The following is a 26,486-nucleotide window of genomic DNA, read 5'->3' on the forward strand; positions in this document are numbered from 1 at the left end:
TTTAGTCAATAAGAAACTGTTACTTCAAATGTGAAATGAATTCATATATCCATGGAACTATAGGACACTTCAGGATCTGACAGACTTAGAGAGGGATAGACTCAAACGTGTGCAAGAAAAAAATGTATTTAACAGAAACCGATTCTGCATTCACATTTTTACTGCACAAACCACACTAAAATCTGCTTTCTGACTGAAACTTAGAGACAGCTGGTGTGAACTTATAATCCAAAGAGAGTGTTAAATCAAGTTTTTCAAATAAAAAGATATAATGTGATTGGTTTACAAAAGATATTTCTAAAAATTAAATGCAAAATCAAAACGCCAAAATTTCAAACTTTATCATCAGTCACAAATGATAATGAAAACTGCAATCTTTTGGCAAACATATCAGTTACATGCACAAAAATATCCTCGATGTTTTAAAGGAATAACAAAAATTTATATCATGACAGTATTTAGAATGATTGACAGATAGCCTGCTACACTCTCTAAAGACCTTTTAAGCTCTTCCATGAATGATTGTAAAACATGTGACAATTTAATAGCAATGACATGGTAATGAAAGTAATGAATAAGATTGACATGTACTGACATGATATCTTGACATGTAATGACACTGACATCTTGCATGTAATGATGAATCTGGACATATAATCACGTGGTATCCTGACATGAAATGATGTGGAATCTTGAAATGTAATCACGTGATCAGTACCCTGATGTTCGTTTCAGTGATGACAGGAGGAGAAATATGGCCGTCAACATCATTTGGGAATATCTACACTGATGCATTCTGGGTATACAACAATCATACAAACAAGAGGTTTTGTCAATGGTTAGTTACCTGATAAAATATGCTGTACAACTACGCCTTTGGCTGTTGCGATGCAAATAAAAGAAAAACGTGGATATCTAAACACTTCTATTAGGTTGTACATGCTTCACTATTGACTTAACAACATCGTATATCAATCTCTAAAACAAAACTAGTACTATACAAAACTTATATCACTGCGCAGCGCTTTAGGGTTATGATAAATTACAGAAATATACTTTTAAATTTAGTGACAAAACTGCAGTGCAAACAAACAAATTAACATTTTACCAAGCTCTTTGGACAGGGTAATAAATAAGCAAATTATATTTGATATTTCATTAACTGTATTTGTGGTAAAATGTATTAAAAGGATGGTCATTTAAAGGAATATTATATTATTAACTAGTTGTCATCTCACCCTTATCAGTTTAAAATCCATTTGGCTTAGGAATGGTGAAATACATAACATGATGTGAAATAATTAGATCATGAATTACATGTGCAAAGTTCAGATGAAAACATGTACATCGACAATACAAATCATCCATTTTCACCCCAGAAATCAACATTCATTAGTCAAGACTCCAATCCCAGTGTCAAAAAGCAGAGAAGAGATAATAGTCTGTAAGAGAAAGATTCTTGCTTTTGAACAGGAATAGCTGAGACTGTAAGAAAACTACGAGGATGTTAGCAACTGGACGTAAATAACTACTGCTGCAAGAAACAACCGGTTTTTTAATGCAAGGAGATAAAGCTTAATTTGCCTGACTTATAAACCAGCACGGTTTAGCAAAATAAACTGTGCCAAATATGATCAACTATAGAGATTGTTGGATTCATCAAGAGGTAGATAAAGTAAATAAGACATTTGATTATTTTGACCAACACCTGGTGTCTTCACTGATTTCAGTGACTTATTTATTTCATTTTCATTGCTATTTTGCCTTTTATGCCTGATAGAATCTGTTTCAAGTGATGATCAAGCCTGATTATATTCTGACAATTGATGTTTTATATCAATTCGATATCATGAAAAATTAATCAAGATAATTTGGATATTTAAGAAAACTATGGTAAAATATAAATAATGTTTCAAATATAAACAAATGTATATAAATCAGCTGCTTGTATATAAATCAAATGTTTCATTCGTTTTTTTTGGAAATCATGATCAATGTCACATTGAGATAATTGGGATGTTCACGAAAATTTACTGTTATGAATGTTTAATGAAACCAATTTAAGCCAATATTATTTAGGACATTTTATTTGATACCGGTACCTGTGTTAATTTAATTACAGAAATGTTTCAATATTTGTTATCAATATTAAGATTGGAAATTTATGCAGTTTCTACTAAATATATTCAAGGTTTTCATTCAAAATGGAAAGTGCACTGGCACTTATGTGTATGTCATTACTACAGGGTGCGACATACGTTTCTACTAGAAATATTATATTATCCATCTTCATTTTGTTTCTAAAGACTTTGCGTTATTGCAGTTTCAAAAACAGACAGAGAATGTTCTTCCAGTAGAAATGATTACCGTCACCTTTTTACACATTACTGACAAATCATAAATTAGATGATTATAATTACACACTTGAACATATTTTTGATATAATAGTTCATAATAATCAGTACTGCTATCAGTACTTGAAAGGATGGTAAAGTTTTGGATATTTTGACTTATTTATTGCAATACTGGTCAACATAACGCCCAAAACTATACACAAATTACACACAAATATCAAGATTAAGACATACATTTAACGGCTTGAGTGTAATATTGGCTTTAGAAGACAAGACATATTATAGAAAGCATAAACGTATACATTGATGCAATAACTGATTTCGTGCATCCTTTGCCTCAATGGACAAACTGTTAAGAGCTCAATATTAATATTAATAGAATAACACATCCAGATCCTAAGAACTGCTAACAAATCTTTACGGCTAAATTGATTATTTTTTTTCTTCAGATTTATACATTTGCATAATCCAGGGCTTATGATATCACACTTGTTTAAAGATAACATCATTTATGTAGAAAGGCTATAACATTTGCAATATTTGTCTCAAAAGTTCACGACACACAAGAGTCAAGGGTTAAGCATGAACATCAGGAGTGATGACATATTACACACTCTGCCAGAAAATAGACACATTTGTATAACATACACAGTTACAGGAGTTTCTGAGTGAGTGAGTGAGGCATTAGTGTGCAGGTCTATTTCCTATAAGGGCGAGCAACCTGAGAACAGATGGGTTCTATTTATTGGTTTACAGATTTTTGTGACAATTCCTGGTTGGTAGATGAAATTATTTTTTACCATATTTTTAATGTTCACATATAAGTGATCCCAATACAATATTATATGTATAATGATATCCATACCTGTATATTCTTTTTAACTAGGACCTTTAGCCTTGTCGTTTGACTCACCATATCCACAATAAACTTTGACGAACATGCAAGTTTTAATTTGGTGGAATAAAACAGTATTGCATTTCACATTTTCTATTCCATGATTAATTTTATTAGTCCTTAAAAATCATCTAGATGTCAGAGTGAGAAACTGTTTCATGGATAACAGCATTTCTTTGAAACAATGTTTCATAATTTTGTAACTCATTCCATGTTCCCGGACTACTTCTTCCCCCTTTGATTACACCCCCGACCTCGTCATACCAAAAGACATTAAAATATGGTACTTGTTGGTCCCTGTCTGCCGCTCAGCATCATGGGTACAACAAGGACTGGTCGGCTCGGAGTCAGTATAATGTGTCTGAGTAGGGTATTCATGCTTCACTGCGGCATGGTATCTCAGTGGGCTAGCACTATAAAACCAGCTTCAGTCTGGGCTAGTACAAGCAGCTGCACATACACATACACACGCATGCACATCGTCATATGAGCGAAATATTCTCAAGCACGACGTTAAACCCAATTTCACCTCACCACACCTTTGATTACACCATGAAGGAGCAAGAATTTGTTCTTTACATCTTTATAGAACGTGTGAAGTTGCTATCCATATAAAAAAGCATTGTTTACTTATATTTATTAGGTTATGTGGAATCTGCCAACCTTGAAGAAAATCTGACTTTTTCATGCCACGATAAACAATTTTCATGGAGTGGGTAAAGCATAATACAACAACCTAAATCCCTGTCTCTAAGGCTTTGTGGTTGGTCATAAATGCATTCCCAATGCCATTCAACCATATAATGCCATATCACATGGACACTGTCTTCCTACAAACTGACATTTTGTCAGTGTAAAACACGAATAATTTGGAAAATTATAAAATATGTGTATTTATGTAATTTTTTTGTTTCATACTAACGTATTCAACTACAGCAGACATGCAAGGATTTTATTATTATCATTTGTTATTATTTTTGTGTGTCTGCATGCACATTGCTGACAATAGTCTTTTAACTTTATGTCATAGAAACTGATACGTTGTTTTGACCGATAGCTGTTAATCATAAACGGACAAAAAGTATTAACCTGTATGTAAATATTAAAAAAGCCATTAGTTTCTATAACATGTACATATAGGTTAATACCTTTTTAACCTATACTGTATATTATAGAAACTTACTTTTTAAGGCAAATTGAGTGACTGGTCTGTGCTACAGGTAGTGCAGGAGTGTGAAACCCTTTACGAGAACACCTGGTGTCATCACTGATTTTTACTGGTAAATACTTATAATTGTCACTGCAATTTTAATCCTTTACACCAAATATAATCAGTTCCTGGATAGTCAAGACTAGGTATTCCTTTGTTCTGACATTAAGTATTTATATTTTCTTTACAATATTTTATCATGTATGCTTATTAATACAACAAAACATTGACATACATGGATTAAAAACACTAAGGCGGTTCAGCATAGTGTTGGCTGACAACTATGTATATGTATTGGGTGTTCATTGTCTTTGCATCTATGTTAAATATTAAAATACTCTGGATAATAATCTGTTGTCATGAAAACTACACATGAAAATTGTGGCAAGTTTGATCATGTCAATTCCTACACTTTCTTAGTTATGCTGAGCTTATCAAAGAAAGTAAATATGTTTTCCATGTTATACAGAATTTTTTGTAAGAAAGTCATCTTTTAAAATAAAAATATCAGTAATCAAGATTAGAAGTAGATGTTTTTCAGGTCATGACATCATTAATTTTTGTAGAATTTATTTTAATAATCAACTATAAATATTATATTAATTGACAGAAGTGATGATTTAAGATGTAATCAGTCATATGACCAATCAGTCCAGGGAATACAGATGTTGTTGTATGTTAACTGATACAATGAGGTGCCTCAGAACCCAAACCAGCTGATATCCTTAAAGCAAATCTGAACACCACTTGCTGGATCAAAGTTTTCATGTTTTCATGACCATTTTGCACTGTTTGATAGGGAAGACAAATTAGCTTTATATAACAATAAGTAAGCATGAGTTTTAATGCGACATTTCATCCAAATCAGCATCTACAAATGAAATGCCATGCAAAATTATTGTCTGTTTTCATTCAACAGTTCCACATCTGCAAAAACTAGTAATTAAGTTGATTAAATTTTGGCAAACGAAAGGTTAGTGTTTCATATTTCATGTTACAAGCCTGCAATAAATATCTTTAATAGACAAAGTTAAGTTGCATGCCGATTCAGGTTTGATCATTTAAGATTCATTAATAGTGTTTCTATATAAAAAATCTGAAAGTCAAAAGTAGTTTGAAAAAAATATATATTATATTCATCATTGTATGAAAATATGTTTTTATCTATCTCCACAGAGAGATTGGTAAAGTTTATTCTGAAGTCTTCTGATTATCACTTTTTGAACAAGAGGAGATAACAAGGATAACTCTAAACATGCAGACCACTACAGAAATACTACAATTTTACTAGAACTTCACTACAGTTGAGGGACTAATCAAGCAAATGTAAACCTGTCTTGAAATACCAACCAGATGAAATGTACATGCTCATTTGATGTTCAAAGTGTTGTCATGTGTGCAATATGTTCACAAGAAACAAAATCCGGAAATTCTTCTGATGTAATTTACATAGTTAGTCTTCACTTCATAAATTATAACTAATTCCATGAAAGTATGGGTAATGATGAGAAACTTCATCAATGTTTTTTAGTATATTAAGATTGATAATGATGCATGAAAATGTATTTGGGTTGTTCGCCCAAATAACATAGTATAAAAATATGAAAAAAAATATGGAAATATGAGTGTAAGGGGAAAATTGAATGAGATTTTAGTTGTGTTCATATACACAAAACGTTAGGTTCATGGTTCAAAGTGAAGAAGTTCATTTCAGGTGTAAAAGAAGTACTGTCAAAATTAGGGCAAGATATAAAATCATAGAAAGTACCTTCTGTTCATGCAGAATTAATAAGGTAATTGGCTAATTGACATTTTCAATATAGCTGGCCTTCTGGGAACTTTTGAGGATGATTAAAGATATGTTGCTGAGAAGAATTATGTATACATTGTGCAGTTTTATTAATTTAGTGACTTCAAATTGGATGCTTCAGTTTAATTTCAAAGTTGATCATAATGAAACATTACTCATAAATTACACAACATTTGCTATTGTGATACAAAACTTCAACAGTCACATGTAAATACATAATGAATAATATAGGTACCAAAATGGCTGTTTCGAGAGCCATGTTGTAAATTGTATGAGAAATATTTCAGTGATATTTAAAAAGATACTAAATTTCACTTTCAAAGTGTTGTTTCTGAGGGTATGAAAAAATGCCAACAATGTTGGACAATTAACAGAATGCTGTAACATGGTATGAGTTCACATGAAGCTTTGTTTCAGATAAGCCATATTTCTTAATGCTTTGTTTGGGATGTGTTTGATTTACAAATGTCTAAAAAGAATAATTACAGATTTTACTGTAAAAACATAATTCTTATTGCATCCTTGTGCATGTTTCCGAATGTATGAAGCTGTGTAATGCGAGTGTGTAACACATCAAATGAGTACGAACATTCCATCACTACACCATCACCACGTGACCAGAGTACCATCAAGCAACATGGATGTCAACCACTCAAAGACATGCTCATTCTCATGTCTCACACATACCTGTATTTGGTTTGGCTGTTTTGTGATTGCATTAGCGTGACCTTTTTGGTTCGCTACGCCTCGGGATGATTTGGAACCCTTTCCAGATACTTCAGACTCTTGGTCGTCTGAAAAATAATATCTTGAGACATGAAGTCAATCAGCAAATTTATGTGTAAAGGAACTGAATTCTGCAGCATTATCAATTCCATACAATGTACAGTTTACTTTCTATAATGATGGTAACAAAGGAAAGGATATGGTAATTCTGGCTAATCTGGGGTAATCTCCTGACTGTGGGGTGTGCATCAGGAAAGAAAACGGCAGTTTTAGAAACTTGCTTGCTTGACAACGATACAAGAATCTGTATTGAAACGTCGCATCATCCGAACAAAGAAGTTGTACATCCATAAAGATTTGTCCTGATCTGATTCTCCAACTTCTAAACATGTCACTCAAAGAAGTTTTAGAAACTGTTACGAAAGTTGAGTTGTGTTCATATCGATCATAGCAATATCAGGTTTTTACATATATTCTTGCATGTTTCAGACACAAGACTAAAACAAGATGCAAGGATGGTCGAATGTGTCAAAATGCTGATTTTAGATGTATCCAGGGTGCAGTTTCTAATGATTGCCCATAAGTCCTCGACTCAAACTTTCATACTTATATTGGAAACACTGATTCCTGCCACACTTCTGGATTTGATATCTGAGACACACCTCTAACAAAACATTCAACAGTGACAGAATTCTGAACATTTGTGAGAGCACTTTCAATAATTTTAGGCTCTGTTACTTATTATTGCTCCCACTTATTTGACCTATTGTATTGTCTTTTTGTTTGTAAACCTAAACTTGTGTGTGTAAATAGAACTTATAGCTCATTTACTGCTTTAACAAATTATATCTGTGAAAACTGATTTCTGGAATAACTGTTACAATTTGGAAATGCCCTCATGACAATAAAACATTCTTTAGAACTAGATGTGTTTGACATCTCTTTACATAAAATAACATGTTATATCTGGGATTACACATTCTCAGCAAAGTACAGATTCTTGTACTTTTGTTGGGTTGATTCCCATCTGGGATTCGAACCCAAACCCTCAGAGTCAGGCACCTAATTGCCAGCACACAAAGTCAGCCACCTAACCTGCTCAGCCACTTCCACAAAAATGGAAGTTTAGGCCACGACCTTTGTGTACCCCTCTGATAAGTGTAACCACAAATACAACATATGTTACATTTGACCACTTTCTAAATGGCATTGTGTATTCAATCGTAAAACATGTCATTAACTTATTAAAGATAACTACAACCTATAACCAGCCCCGTCCAAACCACAAGACATCAATCAGAAATTTACAATGTCTGTGCGATGCAACAGTCCTTGTTAAAGACCCGAGTGAGCATAATTCCAAAAAGGTATGACATATGAAAACCTATGATCGACTATACTACTTCATATAAAATGTTTGAGAAAAAATGTGACATTGTTGCCCAACAGTGCCAGATGCAATGATATACTCACCCATATCCATTGGGTGGATCTTGGATTTACCAGAGCCCAGGAGTTTCTCATTGGTATCATCATGGTGTTCTGTGTCACTCCCAGAACTGAGTAATGGATCTGTGATTACTGGCTCTAACCTGTTGTCAACAGAATGGCCATGCAAATAACAAAATCAGAATCACCAAACCACCATTCTCTACTAGATTTGCCTAACGTTACATAACATTGATTTGATAGCCTGACTTCCGTATATGGCCTACTGAAGCTTTTGGTATTTTTGAAGAAGTTTTGGTCATTTATCATTGGGGACAACAGGGTCAGATAGAGTAAGGGGATGGTCAGACCAAACTATTCAGGGAGGGTGAAATGGACAGTTAATAGTAAAATATAGATCGCTTTACATTTTGCCTTTTCAGTGAGGGTTTATGAGTGAGTGAGTATGGTTTTACACCACTTTTAGCAATATTCCAGCAATATCATGGCAGGGGGACACCAGAAATGGGCTTCACACATTGTACCCATGTGGGGAATTGAACCTGGGTCATCATCGTGATGAGCGAAAGCTTTTAACCCCTAAGCTACCCCATCGCCCCTTGAGGGTTTATGAAAAAGATATATAGGGCCATTGTTTGGGTCATCCCTTAAATTATTACAAGCCATTATAGTGGGATCACTTCTTTCTGTACATTAGTGTATCAAAAACCTCCACCACCAGCATCCTTGGTCAATGACTAGTCCCTTAGTAAACATGGCTGCCAGGAAATGGTCAGGAAATCATACATCAATTTCAGCACAATCTATCAAATAGTTCTGTAATACAAAACATTTACGAATACCATCATTGACGATAATAGACTCCTACTGACCCCATAAGCTTCATCTTTCCTCTTTGGCCAGGTGAGCTAACATGCAATCACACTGGATTGTGAACCAAGGTCATGTTGCCATGCTATCTTGTTGGTCTTACAATTTGATGCATTGTCTGCTAAAGCTTTCTGATCTTAATCAAGGTGTAAAAATATTGCATTTCAGATTCAGCTTTTGTTCTTGTTAATATTTAAAATAGTGTTTTAAAACGTACAGATTTTATTAGACTTACATTTTCGAGTTTTGCAGGGGTATCCCCTTCCCTCCGTCAGCTGTATTCCGTATTCCTTTGGTGGATATCATTTCAATCTTGGACTTTGAATTTTTTAATTTTGGAGGTTTCTTTTTGCCTAAATTAAGTTTATAAGCAAAACATGGCACGGTAGGTGTATTCACAGAAGATGGGGACACAGAGGAGAGAGAGACCTTTTCACCTTTGTCTGGAGTCTGCTCTGAGGTATAGTATTCAAAATCGTCACTATGAAAGCTTTCAATACGAGCAATGGGCGTCTTAAACACCATCCAAGAAGGAGTAGTGGGTGTCTTGAGCTTTTGAGAGCGAATTGAGCTGCGTGCCGAGCCACCTGGTCTCTTGGAAAGACGATTAGCACAGGAGGCAGATTCACAAGTATCAAGCACTTCAATTTCGTCAGGATTGCGATTAATACAACTATTACTGTCCATGTGTCGGGATGAGCAGGGGCTGTCATGTCGGGAATTGCCACTGGAGATGGGCCGAGAACAAAGAGCAGCCAATGCTGCATTGTCTGTAAAAGGATTGCTTTTTCCTGAGATCAACTCTACTGTACTATCAACCCGATCATCACATTCCTCCATCTCAAGAAGCTTCATGTCCGTGAGCTCCTGCTCCAAATCTCTCTCACCCACCCCACTTTCCAGACTCGAAGGACAACCCCCAAAATCAAACTTGCTGTCATCGTTCGTCGACATCGTGTCACACTCCCCTAATTGCATAGCATTGGCACCCTCAGTGCATGGGCGTTCATAAGCATTGTCAACGGTCAATGGATTTGGAGGTCCCTTATCTTGAAAGACGTGTAGCTGATTTGAGTTGGATCCAGTTCTATCTTTTGGCCTTACTATATCATTAAGAGCACAGGCTGAAGCACTGGGCTCAGAGCTGGATGCCTCTATCGGAGGCAACCGAAGGTTCTTACACAGGTTCAACTCCGCTCCTGGAACTTCCAGTCTGCTGAGAACCTGGGTACTGGAATTCTCAGAACTCTTTAACAAGTCTATAGATGAGCAAGGGTTGGAACTGTCCGAGAAATGCACTTCTACACTTGTCACAGGTCCGTTGGTTGCTGCAGTCGCTGCAGCCCCTTTAATTTTCACAGGGGTTGCAGCTGTATAGCAATCACGAAGGACGAGCTTGGCTGGCCGTGGAATGGCCGATGGTTTAGGAGTTTCCAGCAGAACTGGCGTAACCTCCACTGTGGTATCTGGAACATCCAGAGAATTTGATTTTTGCAAAGGTCCTTTTCCTTTTCCTGCAGGTCCACAAGATCGGGCCCGCTTTTTGGACAAACGTAACGAGCCCCCTCTATGTAAGCTATGTGTCCTACCTGGAGGCACTGAGTTTGTTGTTGTGGTGGTTGTTTGAGTCTTATATGCAGAATTTGGAGACAATAAATTCCCACTACCAGTATTATCCGATTCAACTTTGGCTCCCTCATTGATTTCCACTTTGGGTTGGGCCCCTGGAACTGTCAATGTTTCACCATGCTTTTCTGATTCCTGAAATGAAAATTAGTCCTTAAAGCAATTTGAAACATTGAGGACTAACAACATTTTTACTCGAAGAACATCTAAACAACCCACTAATGACATGTTTCTGTTGTAACTTACCTTTTTGTGGAGTACAAGCCTAGTACATGTAAAGGTCATATTTTCAGTACACAGAGTGCTGTATATCTATTACTTTAAACACATTTCTGTAATTCTGGTCCAGGTTCTAACCTTGTCCAAAGTCAGCATGGTGATAGGAGCATGGGATCTGGGGCAACAACAACACATGTGCAATGCTATCATCAGCATTCCATTGTAGCATTTACCTGAATCCCTACAAGGATCCAGACACTTATTAGTTTCCATAAAATTCTTTGTTTCTATTTGAATTCTAAAACATTTATATCTATTGAAAATTTCTAAAACACAAAAATCAGATCTCAACCTGTAAATCAAACCCAAAACTTGATTTTGCAAAATAATTCAAAATTATCTGATTTTTTTTTATAAGATTTACACAATTCTATTCTGAATCAGTAATGATGATTTGAGAAAGGTATCAAACTGCTTATATGATTAATTTTCAAAAATGATGTATTTGAATATTTTTATTAAACTTTTCAATTTGATTGTTGAGTCCAACATAAACACGTTTCTCAAATGAAGGTCATTGATTTTTCCTATGGTTGGTTATGTATCCCTTCCTTAAAGAATATGCACTATGGCAAGAAAATATCATCTTCATATTGTTTACACTGTTTAAGATCAAAATTGTGCAAAAATCAGACATTTAATATGCTAACTAACACAGCTACATTTAAACAACACAAGAATTACTAAATGAAATGAACATGTCTACTTTTTGTTTGTTTCACAATTCATGCAAAATTATTTGCATCCATGCCATTGTCTAAAAAACCAGCTTATATCTGTATAATGTTTTATTACACAAGGTAAATGATCGATGTAATCCTTGCCAACACATTGGATTAAAGTCATATAATGATAATAAATGTCAAATAAATTTTTAAGTAATTTTCAAAAGTGACAATTTAGCTAAGACACACTGAACTGAAAAAAAATGTCCTGGTACTGTAGCTCATGTACCTTTATATATAATACATTAAGTAGAAACTAAAGGTGACATTTTTGCCAGGATAAGTATTCAAGTATCACATAACAGAAAGCAGTTGTCTCCCTTACAGGAAGTTAGAATCAGGACCGATTGTTATGGTTTGGTTTGTTGTTTAACACCCCACTCAGCAATATTCCAGCTATATGGTGCCGGTCTGTAAATAATCCAGTGATCAACAGCATGAGCATCGATCCATGCAATTGGGATACGATGACATGTGTCAACCAAGTCAGCAAGCCTGACCACCCGATCCTGTTAGTCGCCTCATACAACAAGCGTGTTGCTGAAGACCAATTCTAACCTGAATCATCATGAAAGAAACTTAACAGACCAAACATGATAAGTAGGTCATTTTCCTGTACAATAAAGCTCCAGAATATTTCATCTTCACAGCCGAAAAAAGGGAAAACATTATTTTAAATAGAACTTGAGGTCATAGTCATCTGCAAAGGTCAGTTCATCATATTGCACCCCTAAAATCTGACAAAATTAAAATCCAACCAATTTCACAAGGTTTTTGTTTGATAATAGTAGAATTAATATTTTGAGGACATATTGAAAATGTTTATTCAAAGATTACACTTTAAATATACAACAAAATCAAATCTCCATTGTCATAAATTGACAAATATCGGCCAAATAACTGATTCTTGAACTTCTTCATGATAACAAACAGAATATGTTGATGGAAGACAACACGGAGGATGGGGAGTTGATGGCAGAGACTCACTTTGGCTTACAGCCCAGGTGAGTTAAATATGGTCCAATAATTTGAGGTGATTAGTTGTTAATTGGGTTGAAAAAATGCATGTTTGTACACTTACAACATCAAACAATAATATATATCCGGCGAAATTGTGTTTCAGTTCAAATTTAATACGTTTTGAATATTGCCAAAAACTTTAAATATTGGTTTTTCATGATTGACATAAATTTGCCCATGACACAATTTCAGGAAGATTTTGTGACAATACTGTGAAACTAAAACCAACAACACAATAAACACATCACTAGTACAAACTGGTGGCTTCATTTTGAAAGAAATTTTAAGAAATTATCTGAATCAAATCGCAAATAATTCTGCTTTGACAAAATAAACATCAAAGCCATAAAAGAAATTATGAAAGTGACAATTTTGAAAAATGATATAAAAAGCAAACCATAAAGACTGTGAAATTTGACTTAAAATGCAAGGTGAGTATAAACACTACACTTTAAATAAGAAACTAAAAATAATTTTTTCTCATTTCTTTTTTGTTTTGTGTGTGTATAAAATACTTATTTTCTACTTTCTCAAATGCAAACTTCATTGCTTTTTGCACCAAAAACCTACTTCTAACCCTTATTTCATAGGGTCTGATAGGCTAGACAAGTGATTTTCTCAAACTGTCAGCCCCCTTTAAATTGCGAACAATTTGTACCAACCACAATGCAATACTGAGTATGGTATATGTACATAAGTAGGTATATATAATATACAGCAAGCTTGTCGGCGTGTTTCACTTTGGCAAATAATGCTCATACCATCTTTTTTCTAGTACCAATATTACTTTGGACATTTGTTATATATATCCTTAAGTATCAATATAACAGAAATATGAAAAATGGTACCTTTGATATATATAATAAAATTCATGAACCCTCAATGATTCATAATATTTACCATGAAAGTAATTATGAAGCTTTTCAACTAACCACGTTTTTTTCTTGAACAATATTACGTTCTTTTTTTCTCTGATTGAATATCAAAATCTCTTTCTTGCAAACTATTAGTATAGACAAAAAACAAATAGCACATACTTAGATGAAAGGCCGCGTGGCATCTGTATTGCTGAAAAATTACAATTCTTTTTCTTCTAAACATCCGTAATCAAGACACCAAGACAACAGTTTTTTAAGATTTTATACAGAAAAAGAAATTGTGTAATATTTCAGCAAGACAAGAAGTCCATGTTGATGCATGTCTAAATGTGGACATACACAGCACATATTAGTAGGTAAGTAAGTTATAGATGAGCCATGAGCATCATTTGGTATCCGTGAAAGCACGGGATCATACAGTCAAAGTTCTCCTACCCGTTTCTTATTCTTCAAGGAACCCTGTTGAAACAAAACCATCAATGTGTTTAAACACTTTGTAAACACACTGCAATCATATCTAACACTTTCATTTCCCTGAGGAAACCTGTAAATTCATGTTCATGCGTCAACTGGTATTGATTGTCATAAAGTCTGGCTTCTACATTCACACAAATATATAGATATTACTATTTTAGTTTCACTCTCTTCATACCTCACCATTTGCAATCTCAACATTCTTTCTCATCTATATTACCCAATATGTGACAGGAATATTCTGAATGAGGGACCTGAATGTGTGTGAGTGACTGCTTGGATATGGTGTCATACAAACAGCATCTGTCATACAAACAGTATCTGTCACACAAACAGTATCTGTCACACAAACATTATGTCACACAAACAGCATCTGTCACACAAACAGTATCTGTCACACAAACAGTATCTGTCACACAAACAGCATCTGTCACACAAACAGTATCTGTCACACAAACAGTATCTGTCACACAAACAGTATCTGTCACACAAACAGTATCTGTCACACAAACAGTATCTGTCACACAAACAGTATCTGTCACACAAACATATATGTCACACAAACAGCATCTGTCACACAAACAGTATCTGTCACACAAACAGTCACTAACAAACAGTATCTGTCACACAAACAGCATCTGTCACACAAACAGTATCTGTCACACAAACAGTATCTGTCACACAAACAGTATCTGTCACACAAACAGTATCTGTCACACAAACAGTATCTGTGTCAAACAGTATCTGTCACAAACAGTATCTGTCACACAAACAGTATCTGTCACACAAACAGCATCTGTCACACAAACAGCATCTGTCACACAAACAGCATCTGTCACACAAACAGCATCTGTCACACAAACAGCATCTGTCACACAAACAGCATCTGTCACACAAACAGCATCTGTCACACAAACAGTATCTGTCAGACAAACAGTATCTGTCACACAAACAGTATCTGTCATACAAACAGTATCTGTCACACAAACAGCATCTGTCACACAAACAACATCTGTCACACAAACAGCATTTGTCACACAAACAGTATCTGTCACACAAACATTATCTGTCACACAAACAGTATCTGTCATACAAACAGTATCTGTCACACAAACAGTATCTGTCACACAAACAGTATCTGTCACACAAACATTATCTGTCACACAAACATTATCTGTCACACAAACAGTATCTGTCATACAAACTGCAACTGTCATACAAACAGTATCTGTCACACAAACATTATCTGTCACACAAACATTATCTGTCACACAAACAGTATCTGTCATACAAACTGCAACTGTCATACAAACAGTATCTGTCACACAAACATTATCTGTCACACAAACAGTATCTGTCATACAAACTGCAACTGTCATACAAACAGTATCTGTCACACAAACAGTATCTGTCACACAAACAGTATCTGTCACACAAACATTATCTGTCACACAAACATTATCTGTCACACAAACAGTATCTGTCACACAAACAGTATCTGTCACACAAACAGTATCTGTCATACAAACAGTATCTGTCATACAAACTGCAACTGTCATACAAACAGTATCTGTCACACAAACAGCATCTGTCACACAAACATTACCTGTCACACAGAAACAGTATCTGTCACACAAACATTACCTGTCACACAAACATTATCTGTCACACACAAACATTATCTGTCACACAAACATTACCTGTCACACACAAACATTATCTGTCACATACAAACAGTATCTGTCACACAAACATTATCTGTCACACACAAACAGTACCTGTCACATACAAACAGTATCTGTCACACAAACAGTATCTGTCACATACAAACAGTATCTGTCATACAAACAGTATCTGTCATACAAACAGTATCTGTATCTGTCATACAAACAGTATCTGTCATACAAACAGTATCTGTATCTGTCACACAAACAGTATATGTCATACAAACAGTATCTGTCACACAAACAGTATTTGTCATACAAACAGTATCTGTATCTGTCACACAAACAGTATATGTCATACAAACAGTATCTGTATCTGTCACACAAACAGTATCTGTCATACAAACAGCATCTGTCATACAAACAGTATCTGTATCTATCACACAAACAGTATCTGTCATACAAACGGTATCTATATCTGTCACACAAACAGTATCTGTCACACAAACAGTATCTGTCATACAAACAGCATCTGTCATACAAACAGTATCTGTATCTGTCACACAAACAGTATCTGTCATACAAACAGCATCTGTCACACAAACAGCATCTGTCATACAAACAGTATCTGTCACACAAACAGTATCTGTCACATGCAACTGAAACATAGTCTGTTACAAAGTATTGAAAATTCTTACATTGAATCTTATCACATTTCACCTTCCATCCAGCTTTACTATACTATCCTTTGCCAATATACACATACAAATGATTGAAATATTATTCAATAAATGGTTTTATGTGTGTTAATACATATGGTTAAAAAACACACATTTTTTTTATCTAACTCTACCAACATTAAAATCCTGAGTCTTTTTAATATCTTCAAATACTAACAAACACAATGTGTACAGCCTTTCTTGCTGAGTCATCCACAATATAGCCTTCAGGTACTATAATCTTGCAATCAAACATCAAGGATTGATACAATAACTTATAGTGTCTACCACTTGTTCTCTATCTTCAGAAAAGGATTTCTATCATTATCCTCTGGGTCAGAGTCATTAGGATGTGAGTCACCAATTCTATAATTGAACTCTACTCTGTAAACACCCATCCCAGCACCTGCCGCCTATGTCATCCTAAGTCCATGACATCCTCAGTCATGTAGGGTGTTTTATCTCCATACTATTAAGATAAATAACCTGGGGCCACTTACTATCATAGCTTCATGTTGGTAGTGACTTATACATCACAATGACAGAAAGAGTACTCTCACAGACAAGTGATATTCTTATAGATAGTAAAGTAGTGCTGTTTCTTCATAGACATTCCTTTAAGGGCAGATATTTTGTATTTTGGAAAGGGTTATGGCCATTGCATTTTCTTAAATGAAGCTTTGCTGGTATGCTGGGCTTCAAGATTGGAGAAAGGCAATATATATGTGGTAATCGTGGGTTATATATTTTGGACAGAATGTACAGATGCAGATATTTGCACCTGAACTTGTAACAATAATGTATAAAACTCATTCAGTATTTTGTCTCACATACCTCTTTTTATCCCCAAATTTACAAATCAGTGTGGGCAATTATTCAAGTGATTTTGTTTTCCAGATTAGAGAATGATCATGTACATTAATCCTTACAGATAATAGTGCAGTGATTGAGTAAGTGAGTGAGAGTTCTTTAAGTCTCTTTTAGCAATATCACATCAGGGGACACCAGGATGGGCTTCACACATTATACTCAAGCACAGAATCGAACCAGTGGTTGACAGCATGAACACCTGTCCAGGTCATCAGGGTATGATGACATATAATCAGGCACACAACACACCTCATTCCAGTCAGCTTTTACTAGAGGAATATCAGATATAGGTATTGACCAGTTGATATTCTGGGGGATCTTGGGATTATTTTCATAAGCATAATTTGTTCTAGAAATACATGGAAGAAGGTAAACTCCTGTTATTTTACCTCCTGGAATAAAAGTTATCTGGACATGTTGTATGTCTTAATTTCAAGCAAATTGCATTACGAGCTGAATATAGACAAATTGTGGTTGAATCCAGTTAAAGAGGTTTGAACACTTCAATGTGCCATCTCTTTTTCAGAATCGTTTATTCCTGTGGTTGGGTATGCATAATTTTTAAATCCTTCAATCAAATTTGTTTTGTAAATCTTGACTGAATATACCAAATCAAGTGTTTTTTGGGGGTATGTTATTTACCCATCTTGAATTGCAAGAAAGTTTAAAAGTTTAAAATCATGCATCTCCAACAGGGAATAAAGTTAAAAATTTTAAATGCAAAATTTCTTACAATTGTGGAAGCTGGTGAATGAGGTCCTGGAGATTTGGACCTCCTTCTTGATCTCCTCCGCTCTGGGCCTAGCCACGTTGGTGTGCTACACAATGCAAGAAAGTCGAAGGAGCTGATCTTGTTCTCGTGTTCCCCGGAGCCGGAAGCACTTGGGGGAGCATCCGACTTTATATCTGCTGGCAAAACCAGAGATGGGGGGACTGTACGAAAAATGAAATAAGAAACGTAAAAAACATTGAGATGAATGATGATGCATGAAGATACAATGGCAAAATGGCACATTCATAGACAACATACAAACATATTTTAACCATCATTCACACTGAAAAATGCAATATGATCTAGTGAAAGATGAAGTAGAAAGTTTTACTCCTTGCTTGAAACAAATCTTTTTGATAACTGACTGACTGAATGACTGAGTTTGGTTTTACGGCACTTTTAGCAATATTCCAGCAACATCACGGCGGGGGACACCAGAAATGGGCTTTACACATTGTACCCATGTGGGGATTTGAACACGGGTCTTCGGCGTGACGAGCCAACGCTTTAACCACTAGGCTACCCAACCGCCCCTCAGTGAAATGTCATTACTCCCAAACCTGTAGAGTTCTCAAAAACGAGACTTTATATGGCATTGGAAAAATAGTCCCTAATCATTTTTCATCTGGAGATGTTTTAGGGACAATCAATGTACCATATGTATATAGGGACATTACTCGTATGATCTGTTCATGGGAACCATACCAGAACAGTACTGTCTGGATTAAGAATGACCGATAGAATGACAAGGAGTGAAAATGACCTTGTTCCACACATAAGCAGCCTGATCTTCAATTATTCTGTGTGGTGATACATTAGGGAAATTGTATTCTCTTATAAATTATTTGTTTCGCAGATCTGCCAAACCAAAATTTCAAGAATATTAAACAAACCAATATGATATCATGCTTTTTCATACCAAAGAGTCTGCGAGTTATGGAGCATGAAGAAAGCACTATGACAACATAACTTGATTTGCTATGGCCATAGCTCTAAGACTGCTTATTGATTCAGTGCCAGGTGCCCTCGTTACATAAGGTGTGAAGCCTATATGTGCCCCTGGTGCTAGTTATATCATAATCAAAGTGTAGGTGAGAATACTGGTACACAAAATCATGACAAAGAAATGTACCCCTGCTGAATTCATGAAACAGGATTGTATCCTTGCTGAAATCATGACACAGAAATGTACCTTTGCTGAAATAATGACACAGAATGTACCTTTGCTGAAAAAATGACACAGAAATGTTCCTTTGCTGAAATAATGACACAGATATGAATCTAATCTGTTCTCTGTAGACCATTAACACATAGTACTGTTAAATTTTCTGAATTACTTATAACATTTCGCATGATGTGTCTATTTCAAATGGCATTTTATAAAATTTACAAAGTAAGTACCAAAAGCTTAAAACAGCCATATGTATATTATCATGGTTTGGCACATCACAAGTTTGCCAAGGAAACACTTTTGCTCAACCTAGGTACATTTCTGTCATTCATCAGTCGTAACCTAAATTCATGGATAACCTTGATTCGTGGATTGCAGTAATTATCATGCTATCTCGTAAATTAAAGTCTCGTAAAGCGGTACTTTTGATGTACACACAATGACACGCCTCGCTGACAAATATGTTCCGAATCTCTGCATTACACGTAAATACACTAAATCTAATTGTCCAACACCAAGATAAATGGCCCAAGATCATTAATGTCACCAATATCAAATTTTATTTTTACAAAATGTCAAGTAAAAAAGATACTGATAGCACCAACCTTCTCACATCGCGTCTTCTGCTTTCCTAGGTGTTAATACTTACTGCAATGGGCTGTTGTACATAGTGATAACAAGTAACCAACTTCATAATACATGAAACAAAGTGGCGTCACATTTTGTAGGCACACAAATGGGTGATGATTGCAAATGACTTCGGTAAACAAATATTTCATTCACAAGTGGAATATTAGGCATTTTCAATTTGCTGAATCAATGAATAAAATAATCAGTTAGTATACTAAACGAAATCGTGCATTTAGAATATGACTTTCGCCGTACTTCCCTTATATCCACGAATCAAGGTTATACAAGTGTACACGATGAACTAAAACAGTGAGGACTGTCCGTGAAACTAAGCGTGACAGTGGATGTAGCGAGTACTCCCACTTGCCTTATATCCACGAATCAAGGTTATACAAGTGTACGATGAACTAAAACAGTGAGGACTATCAGTGAAACTAAGCGTGACAGTGGATGTAGCGAGTACTCCCACTTGCCTTATATCCACGAATCAAGGTTATACAAGTGTACATGATGAACTAAAACAGTGAGGACTATCAGTGAAACTAAGTGTGACAGTGGATGTAGCGAGTACTCCCACTTGCCTTCACCTTTCGACTTCTCCTTGGCCTTCTCCTTGTCCTTCTCAGACCTCCCGGCTGACTTGGACCGATGTTTGCGATTTGGCTTTCTGGGGGGTTCACATTTTAGTGTATGATCAACGTCAAATAAACCTGAAATGGTAAATATTAACACCATAGTAAATATGACATGTCAATGTCATCAATAATCTGTAGAAATGTATGTGTATAGCATGTCAATATTCACCCACAATCTGTAGAGACATGTCAATGTCATCAATAATCTGTAGAAATGTATGTGTATGACATGTCAATATTCACCCATAATCTGTAGAGACATGTCAATGTCATCAATAATCTGTGGAAATGTATGTGTATAACATGTCAATATTAACCCATAATCTGTAGAGACATGTCAATGTCATCAATAATCTGTGGAAATGTATGTGTAAAGCATGTCAATATTCACCCATAATCTGTAGAGACATGTCAATGTCATCAATAATCTGTAGAAATGTATGTGTATAGCATGTCAATATTAACCCATAATCTGTAGGGACATGTCAATGTCATCAATAATCTGTGGAAATGTATGTGTATAGCATGTCAATATTAACCCATAATCTGTAGAGACATGTCAATGTCATCAATAATCTGTGAAAATGTAAGTGTATAACATGTCAATATTCACCCACAATCTGTAGAAACATGTCAATGCCATCGATAATCTGTGAATATGTATGTGTATAACATGTCAATATTCACCCACAATCTGTAGAGACATGTCAATGTCATCAATAATCTGTGGAAATGTATGTGTATAACATGTCAATATTCACCCACAATCTGTAGAGACATGTCAATGTCATCAATAATCTGTGAAAATGTAAGTGTATAACATGTCAATATTCACCCACAATCTGTAGAAACATGTCAATGCCATCGATAATCTGTGAATATGTATGTGTATAGCATGTCAATATTCACCCATAATCTGTAGAAACATGTCAATGTCATCAATAATCTGTGGAAATGTATGTGTATAACATGTCAATATTCACCCATAATCTGTAGAGACATGTCAATGTCATCAATAATCTGTGGAAATGTATGTGTATAGCATGTCAATATTAACCCATAATCTGTAGAGACATGTCAATGTCATCAATAATCTGTAGAAATGTATGTGCATAGCATGTCAATATTAACCCATAATCTGTAGAAACATGTCAATGTCATCAATAATCTGTGGAAATGTATGTGTATAACATGTCAATATTCACCCATAATCTGTAGAGACATGTCAATGTCATCAATAATCTGTGGAAATGTATGTGTATAACATGTCAATATTCACCCATAATCTGTAGAAACAGATTCCACTGGTGTAAAAGACATATAACAGCAGTGAAAAAACATATAAATTCATCACAGAAAATCAGTCATGACACCAGGTATTCAAATCATTCTTTCACCTCTAAATATGATCTTCATTTAAAATGTATGTACATATTAAACTACAAGTCAAATGGCCAATATTACTGCATTCTACAGGAAACAAAGGTGGATACAATCATATTGCTTTTTAGCAAGTCTAAATATCCAACAATATTACAAGTGTACATGATTAAAAACAGTGAGGGACTACAGTGAAACTAAAGGTGGATACAATCATATTGCTTTTAGACCTCCGGCTGACTTGGACCGATGTTTGCGATTTGGCTCTTCTTGGGGGTTCACATTTTAGTGTATGATCAAGCCAAATAAACCTTGAAATTGTAAATATTTAGTATGACAGTCAATGTCAATAATAATCATTGTAAGAAATGTATGTGTATAACATGTCAATATTCACCCACAATCTGTAGGTGGAAAATGTCATCAATAATCTGTGAAATTGTGTCCTTCATGTATATTCACCTTAATCTGTAGAGACATGTCAATGCTCAATAATTAATATGTCAACCCATAATAATGTCAATGTAAATAAACAAAAATGTATGTGTAAAGTATGTCAATATTCACTCCATAATCTGTAGAAACATGTCAATGTCATCAATAATCTGTAGAAATGTATGTGTATAATATGTCAATATTAACCCATAATCTGTAGAAACATGTCAATGTCATCAATAATCTGTGGAAATGTATGTGTATAGCATGTCAATATTAACCCATAATCTGTAGAGACATGTCAATGTCATCAATAATCTGTGAAAATGTAAGTGTATAACATGTCAATATTCACCCACAATCTGTAGAAACATGTCTATAATATGTCAATATTCACCCACAATCTGTAGAGACATGTCAATGTCATCAATAATCTGTGAAAATGTAAGTGTATAACATGTCAATATTCACCCACAATCTGTAGAAACATGTCAATGCCATCGATAATCTGTGAATATGTATGTGTATAGCATGTCAATATTCACCCATAATCTGTAGAAACATGTCAATGTCATCAATAATCTGTGGAAATGTATGTGTATAACATGTCAATATTCACCCATAATCTGTAGAGACATGTCAATGTCATCAATAATCTGTGGAAATGTATGTGTAAAGCATGTCAATATTAACCCATAATCTGTAGAGACATGTCAATGTCATCAATAATCTGTAGAAATGTATGTGTATAGCATGTCAATATTAACCCATAATCTGTAGAGACATGTCAATGTCATCAATAACCTTATGGAAATGTATGTGTATAGCATGTCAATATTCACCCACAATCTGTAGAGGCATGTCAATGTCATCAATAATCTGTGGAAATGTATGTGTATAACATGTCAATATTAACTCAGAATCTGTAGATAAAGATTCCACTGGTGTAAAAGACATCACAGAAAATCAGTCAGGACACCAGGTATTCAAATCATTTTTTCACCTCTAAATATGATTCATTTAAAAATGTATGCACATATTAAACTAAAAGTCAAATGGCCAATATTACTGCATTCTACAGGAAACAAAGGTGGATACAATCATATTGCTTTTAGCATTGGAAAATGGAAAAATAGCTGTATTGTTTAGTTTTCATTGTCAAAAATACATTAAAAAGTACCACAGGTCAGTCATTGTGATTGCTCCGTCAGGTAATCTGCTTACTCTTACAGGACGCTTGTTGGAATTAATCTAATAAGGTAGTTAACAGTTATTACATTCACGGGTAGGTTGTTTGGATTGCTCGAACAGGTAGATCATTATGATTTTTTACTCGTTCTGGAAGGTCAGTATGATTACTTTTACAGGTAGATCAGTATGATTACTTTTTAGTATGATTACTTTTACAGGTAGATCAGTATGATGACTTTTACAGGTAGATCAGTATGATTACTTTTACAGGTAAGTCAGTATGATTACTTTTACAGGTAGATCAGTATGATTACTTTACAGGTAGATCAATATGATTACTTTTACAGGTAGATCAGTATGATTACTTTTACAGGTAGATCAGTATGATTATTTTTACAGGTAGATCAGTATGATTACTTTTACAGGTAAGCCAGTATGATTACTTTTACAGGTAGATCAGTATGATTATTTTTACAGGTAGATCAGTATGATTACTTTTACAGGTAAGTCAGTATGATTATTCTTACAGGCAGGTGTGAATATGTCTCTTTCAAGACTATTGCATTTTGATACGTAACTGCTGTATCTGCAAGAGTTGATTTATCTTTCCAGTGACAATAACATAATTCTTCACTAGGATGTTTAAATGTCTGCCCAGCTCACTAACCTTGTGCTACACGTTTTCTGTGGAGAAGCATATTGAACATGGCTGACATTTCATCCGAACGGCTCTCATGAACAGTCTTCTCCACCTGTTCTCGTTTGACGTTCAGTGTAGAGCATAACTCATCAATCACCTAGAAAGAAATGTGATTGAAATTAACAAGATATCAATGGCCAGTTATATTGACATGCATACATTTACACACATATAAATACATATTTCAAAAGGATAAATGTCTTACCATTCAAACCTTAATAAAGCAAATATGTGTTACATTATAAAAAGTGCAGAAATTGACAAAATTTCCTTCAACCTGAAAGAAAATTGTGGTTGTTAATGAAATGTTTGTACTTCACACAGAGATATGAATAATTTTGAGAAAGAAGAGTAAATCATGCTGTGATATAAGAGCCTGTACATTTCATCTGAAATAGACAAGTTTATGAAATATGCAAGACAATAAAAGACATTAATAGATTGATATATCATATTAGTGTCAAAGTGAACAAAACTTAAACATTATCTAAAATATCATATTCAAAGTCCTCCATTGATAAATACTAATAATATAATCACATATCAACATATTTATAAGTAGTAAATAACACAGTTTCATAGATTGAAGGTGATGACAAACATTATCTGATTAAAAATATTATTATTTAATAATGAGATTTGTTTTCTGTTTTCTTTTTATGACATGGTCATTTTTACATCATGTTGAGACATGACAATACAATGACGTTGACAACACACGACAACACGGTAACAATAACATTACGACACGCCAATCATTCCTCATGTTACATACATTCCTTAACAACAAGTTTGAAAGTTCCCCAAATTTGCTACTCAAGTTACAAATATGTATCAACTGTGCCAGTAAAATTTTAAAAAATATTTTGGGTCAAATCATCTAACTAGGTATGTATACATAAACATTTTCATATTCTCAATAATTATTCATAAAACTTCACAATATGTGTTATTTTGATATTTATATATCTGATAATGCATCAACTGACAGCTAACATATATTTCATTAAAGCCATCCATTCATTTCTCAAATAGCCATTTTGGGAACTTTACTTTCTGAATCAATCCAGTTGTACTTAGGAAGTTCAAGAAAAGAGATTTGATGAGAACCATTCGAAATATCATTAGAGCAAAAATGTATTTGAAAATATTAATTTACATATTGTAAAATTCTTTCAAAATCTAATTCGGTAACTTCTAACTTTTACATGTGAACAAAATTTGTGCTACTAAAATATATATTATTTAATTTAAATCATGCTTTGAAACTTTATTGGTGCAAATATAATTTATATATGTTGATTGCAAGCATTAGGTGCCATGAGATATATCATGGTTGTGTAGTTTTATCTATGAGTGAGGCATTCAGTGTCCAAAGAGGAAACAAAAATATTCTATGTGTATGTGACATAATTTGCCAAAACAAAAACTTCAAAAAGCCTTCACATTGATGAACACAATATCTTGTTCATTCACTACAGTACTTCAAGTGAATTGTTCCATGAAAGAATTTTACAGCGGAATATTTCTACCTGTTTTAAACAAGGATAATCCACCAAACATGAAACAGCTTGAACAATGATCATTCCTTCCACCTATGCTAAAAATTCAGTCATGATACATAACAAAAATCAGATTCATTATATGAAATCTAAGGTCATGTACAGTTAAATCACTTAAACTTAAACAGAAAATTCACATTTTTCATTACTGCCTTAGTTCCTATTCAGTTTAATCAAATTTAAAATCAGTATAGTCTTGTTCTTTCAGTTTTAAATATGAAGTAATGTTTTCACACGAAATACATGCGAATCTGATTTTTGATAGTTTTCTAACATTCCCACGATATCTGAAGGCAGCTTTAACACTATCCATTCCATAAGCCTAAAAGCATATCAGAAGTAGAACTACATATGTACACAGTTCAATAAGTCAGTTCAATCATGCTGGTCCCATGATGCAACAGTAAACGTCAAAGGCACGTCCAATGGTAATAGTGAGGG

General features: G+C 34.5%; 1 protein-coding gene and 1 long non-coding RNA gene across 2 annotated transcripts in view; one reads left to right on the top strand and one right to left on the bottom strand.

The window, feature by feature from the left end:
• Window positions 1–26,486, bottom strand: part of LOC124275435 (serine/threonine-protein kinase MARK1-like) — a 266,834-nt gene that overhangs the window by 9,299 nt on the left and 231,049 nt on the right. Inside the window, exons 8-14 of the mRNA XM_046711003.1 lie at window positions 24,451–24,580; window positions 20,730–20,852; window positions 18,303–18,502; window positions 14,278–14,301; window positions 9,550–11,075; window positions 8,469–8,587; window positions 6,957–7,063 (exon numbers count right to left, since the gene is read on the bottom strand). Coding sequence (XP_046566959.1) covers window positions 6,957–7,063; window positions 8,469–8,587; window positions 9,550–11,075; window positions 14,278–14,301; window positions 18,303–18,502; window positions 20,730–20,852; window positions 24,451–24,580 — 2,229 coding nt within the window. The remainder of the gene's footprint in view (window positions 1–6,956; window positions 7,064–8,468; window positions 8,588–9,549; window positions 11,076–14,277; window positions 14,302–18,302; window positions 18,503–20,729; window positions 20,853–24,450; window positions 24,581–26,486) is intronic.
• Window positions 477–7,884, top strand: LOC124275437. The gene is made up of 3 exons (XR_006898286.1): window positions 477–838; window positions 4,441–4,529; window positions 7,485–7,884. It is a non-coding gene; the product is annotated as an uncharacterized LOC124275437 (long non-coding RNA).

The sequence above is a fragment of the Haliotis rubra genome, unplaced genomic scaffold (genome assembly GCF_003918875.1).
Source record: "Haliotis rubra isolate DU_JTF1 unplaced genomic scaffold, ASM391887v1 Scf2, whole genome shotgun sequence".
Lineage (NCBI taxonomy): Eukaryota > Metazoa > Mollusca > Gastropoda > Lepetellida > Haliotidae > Haliotis > Haliotis rubra.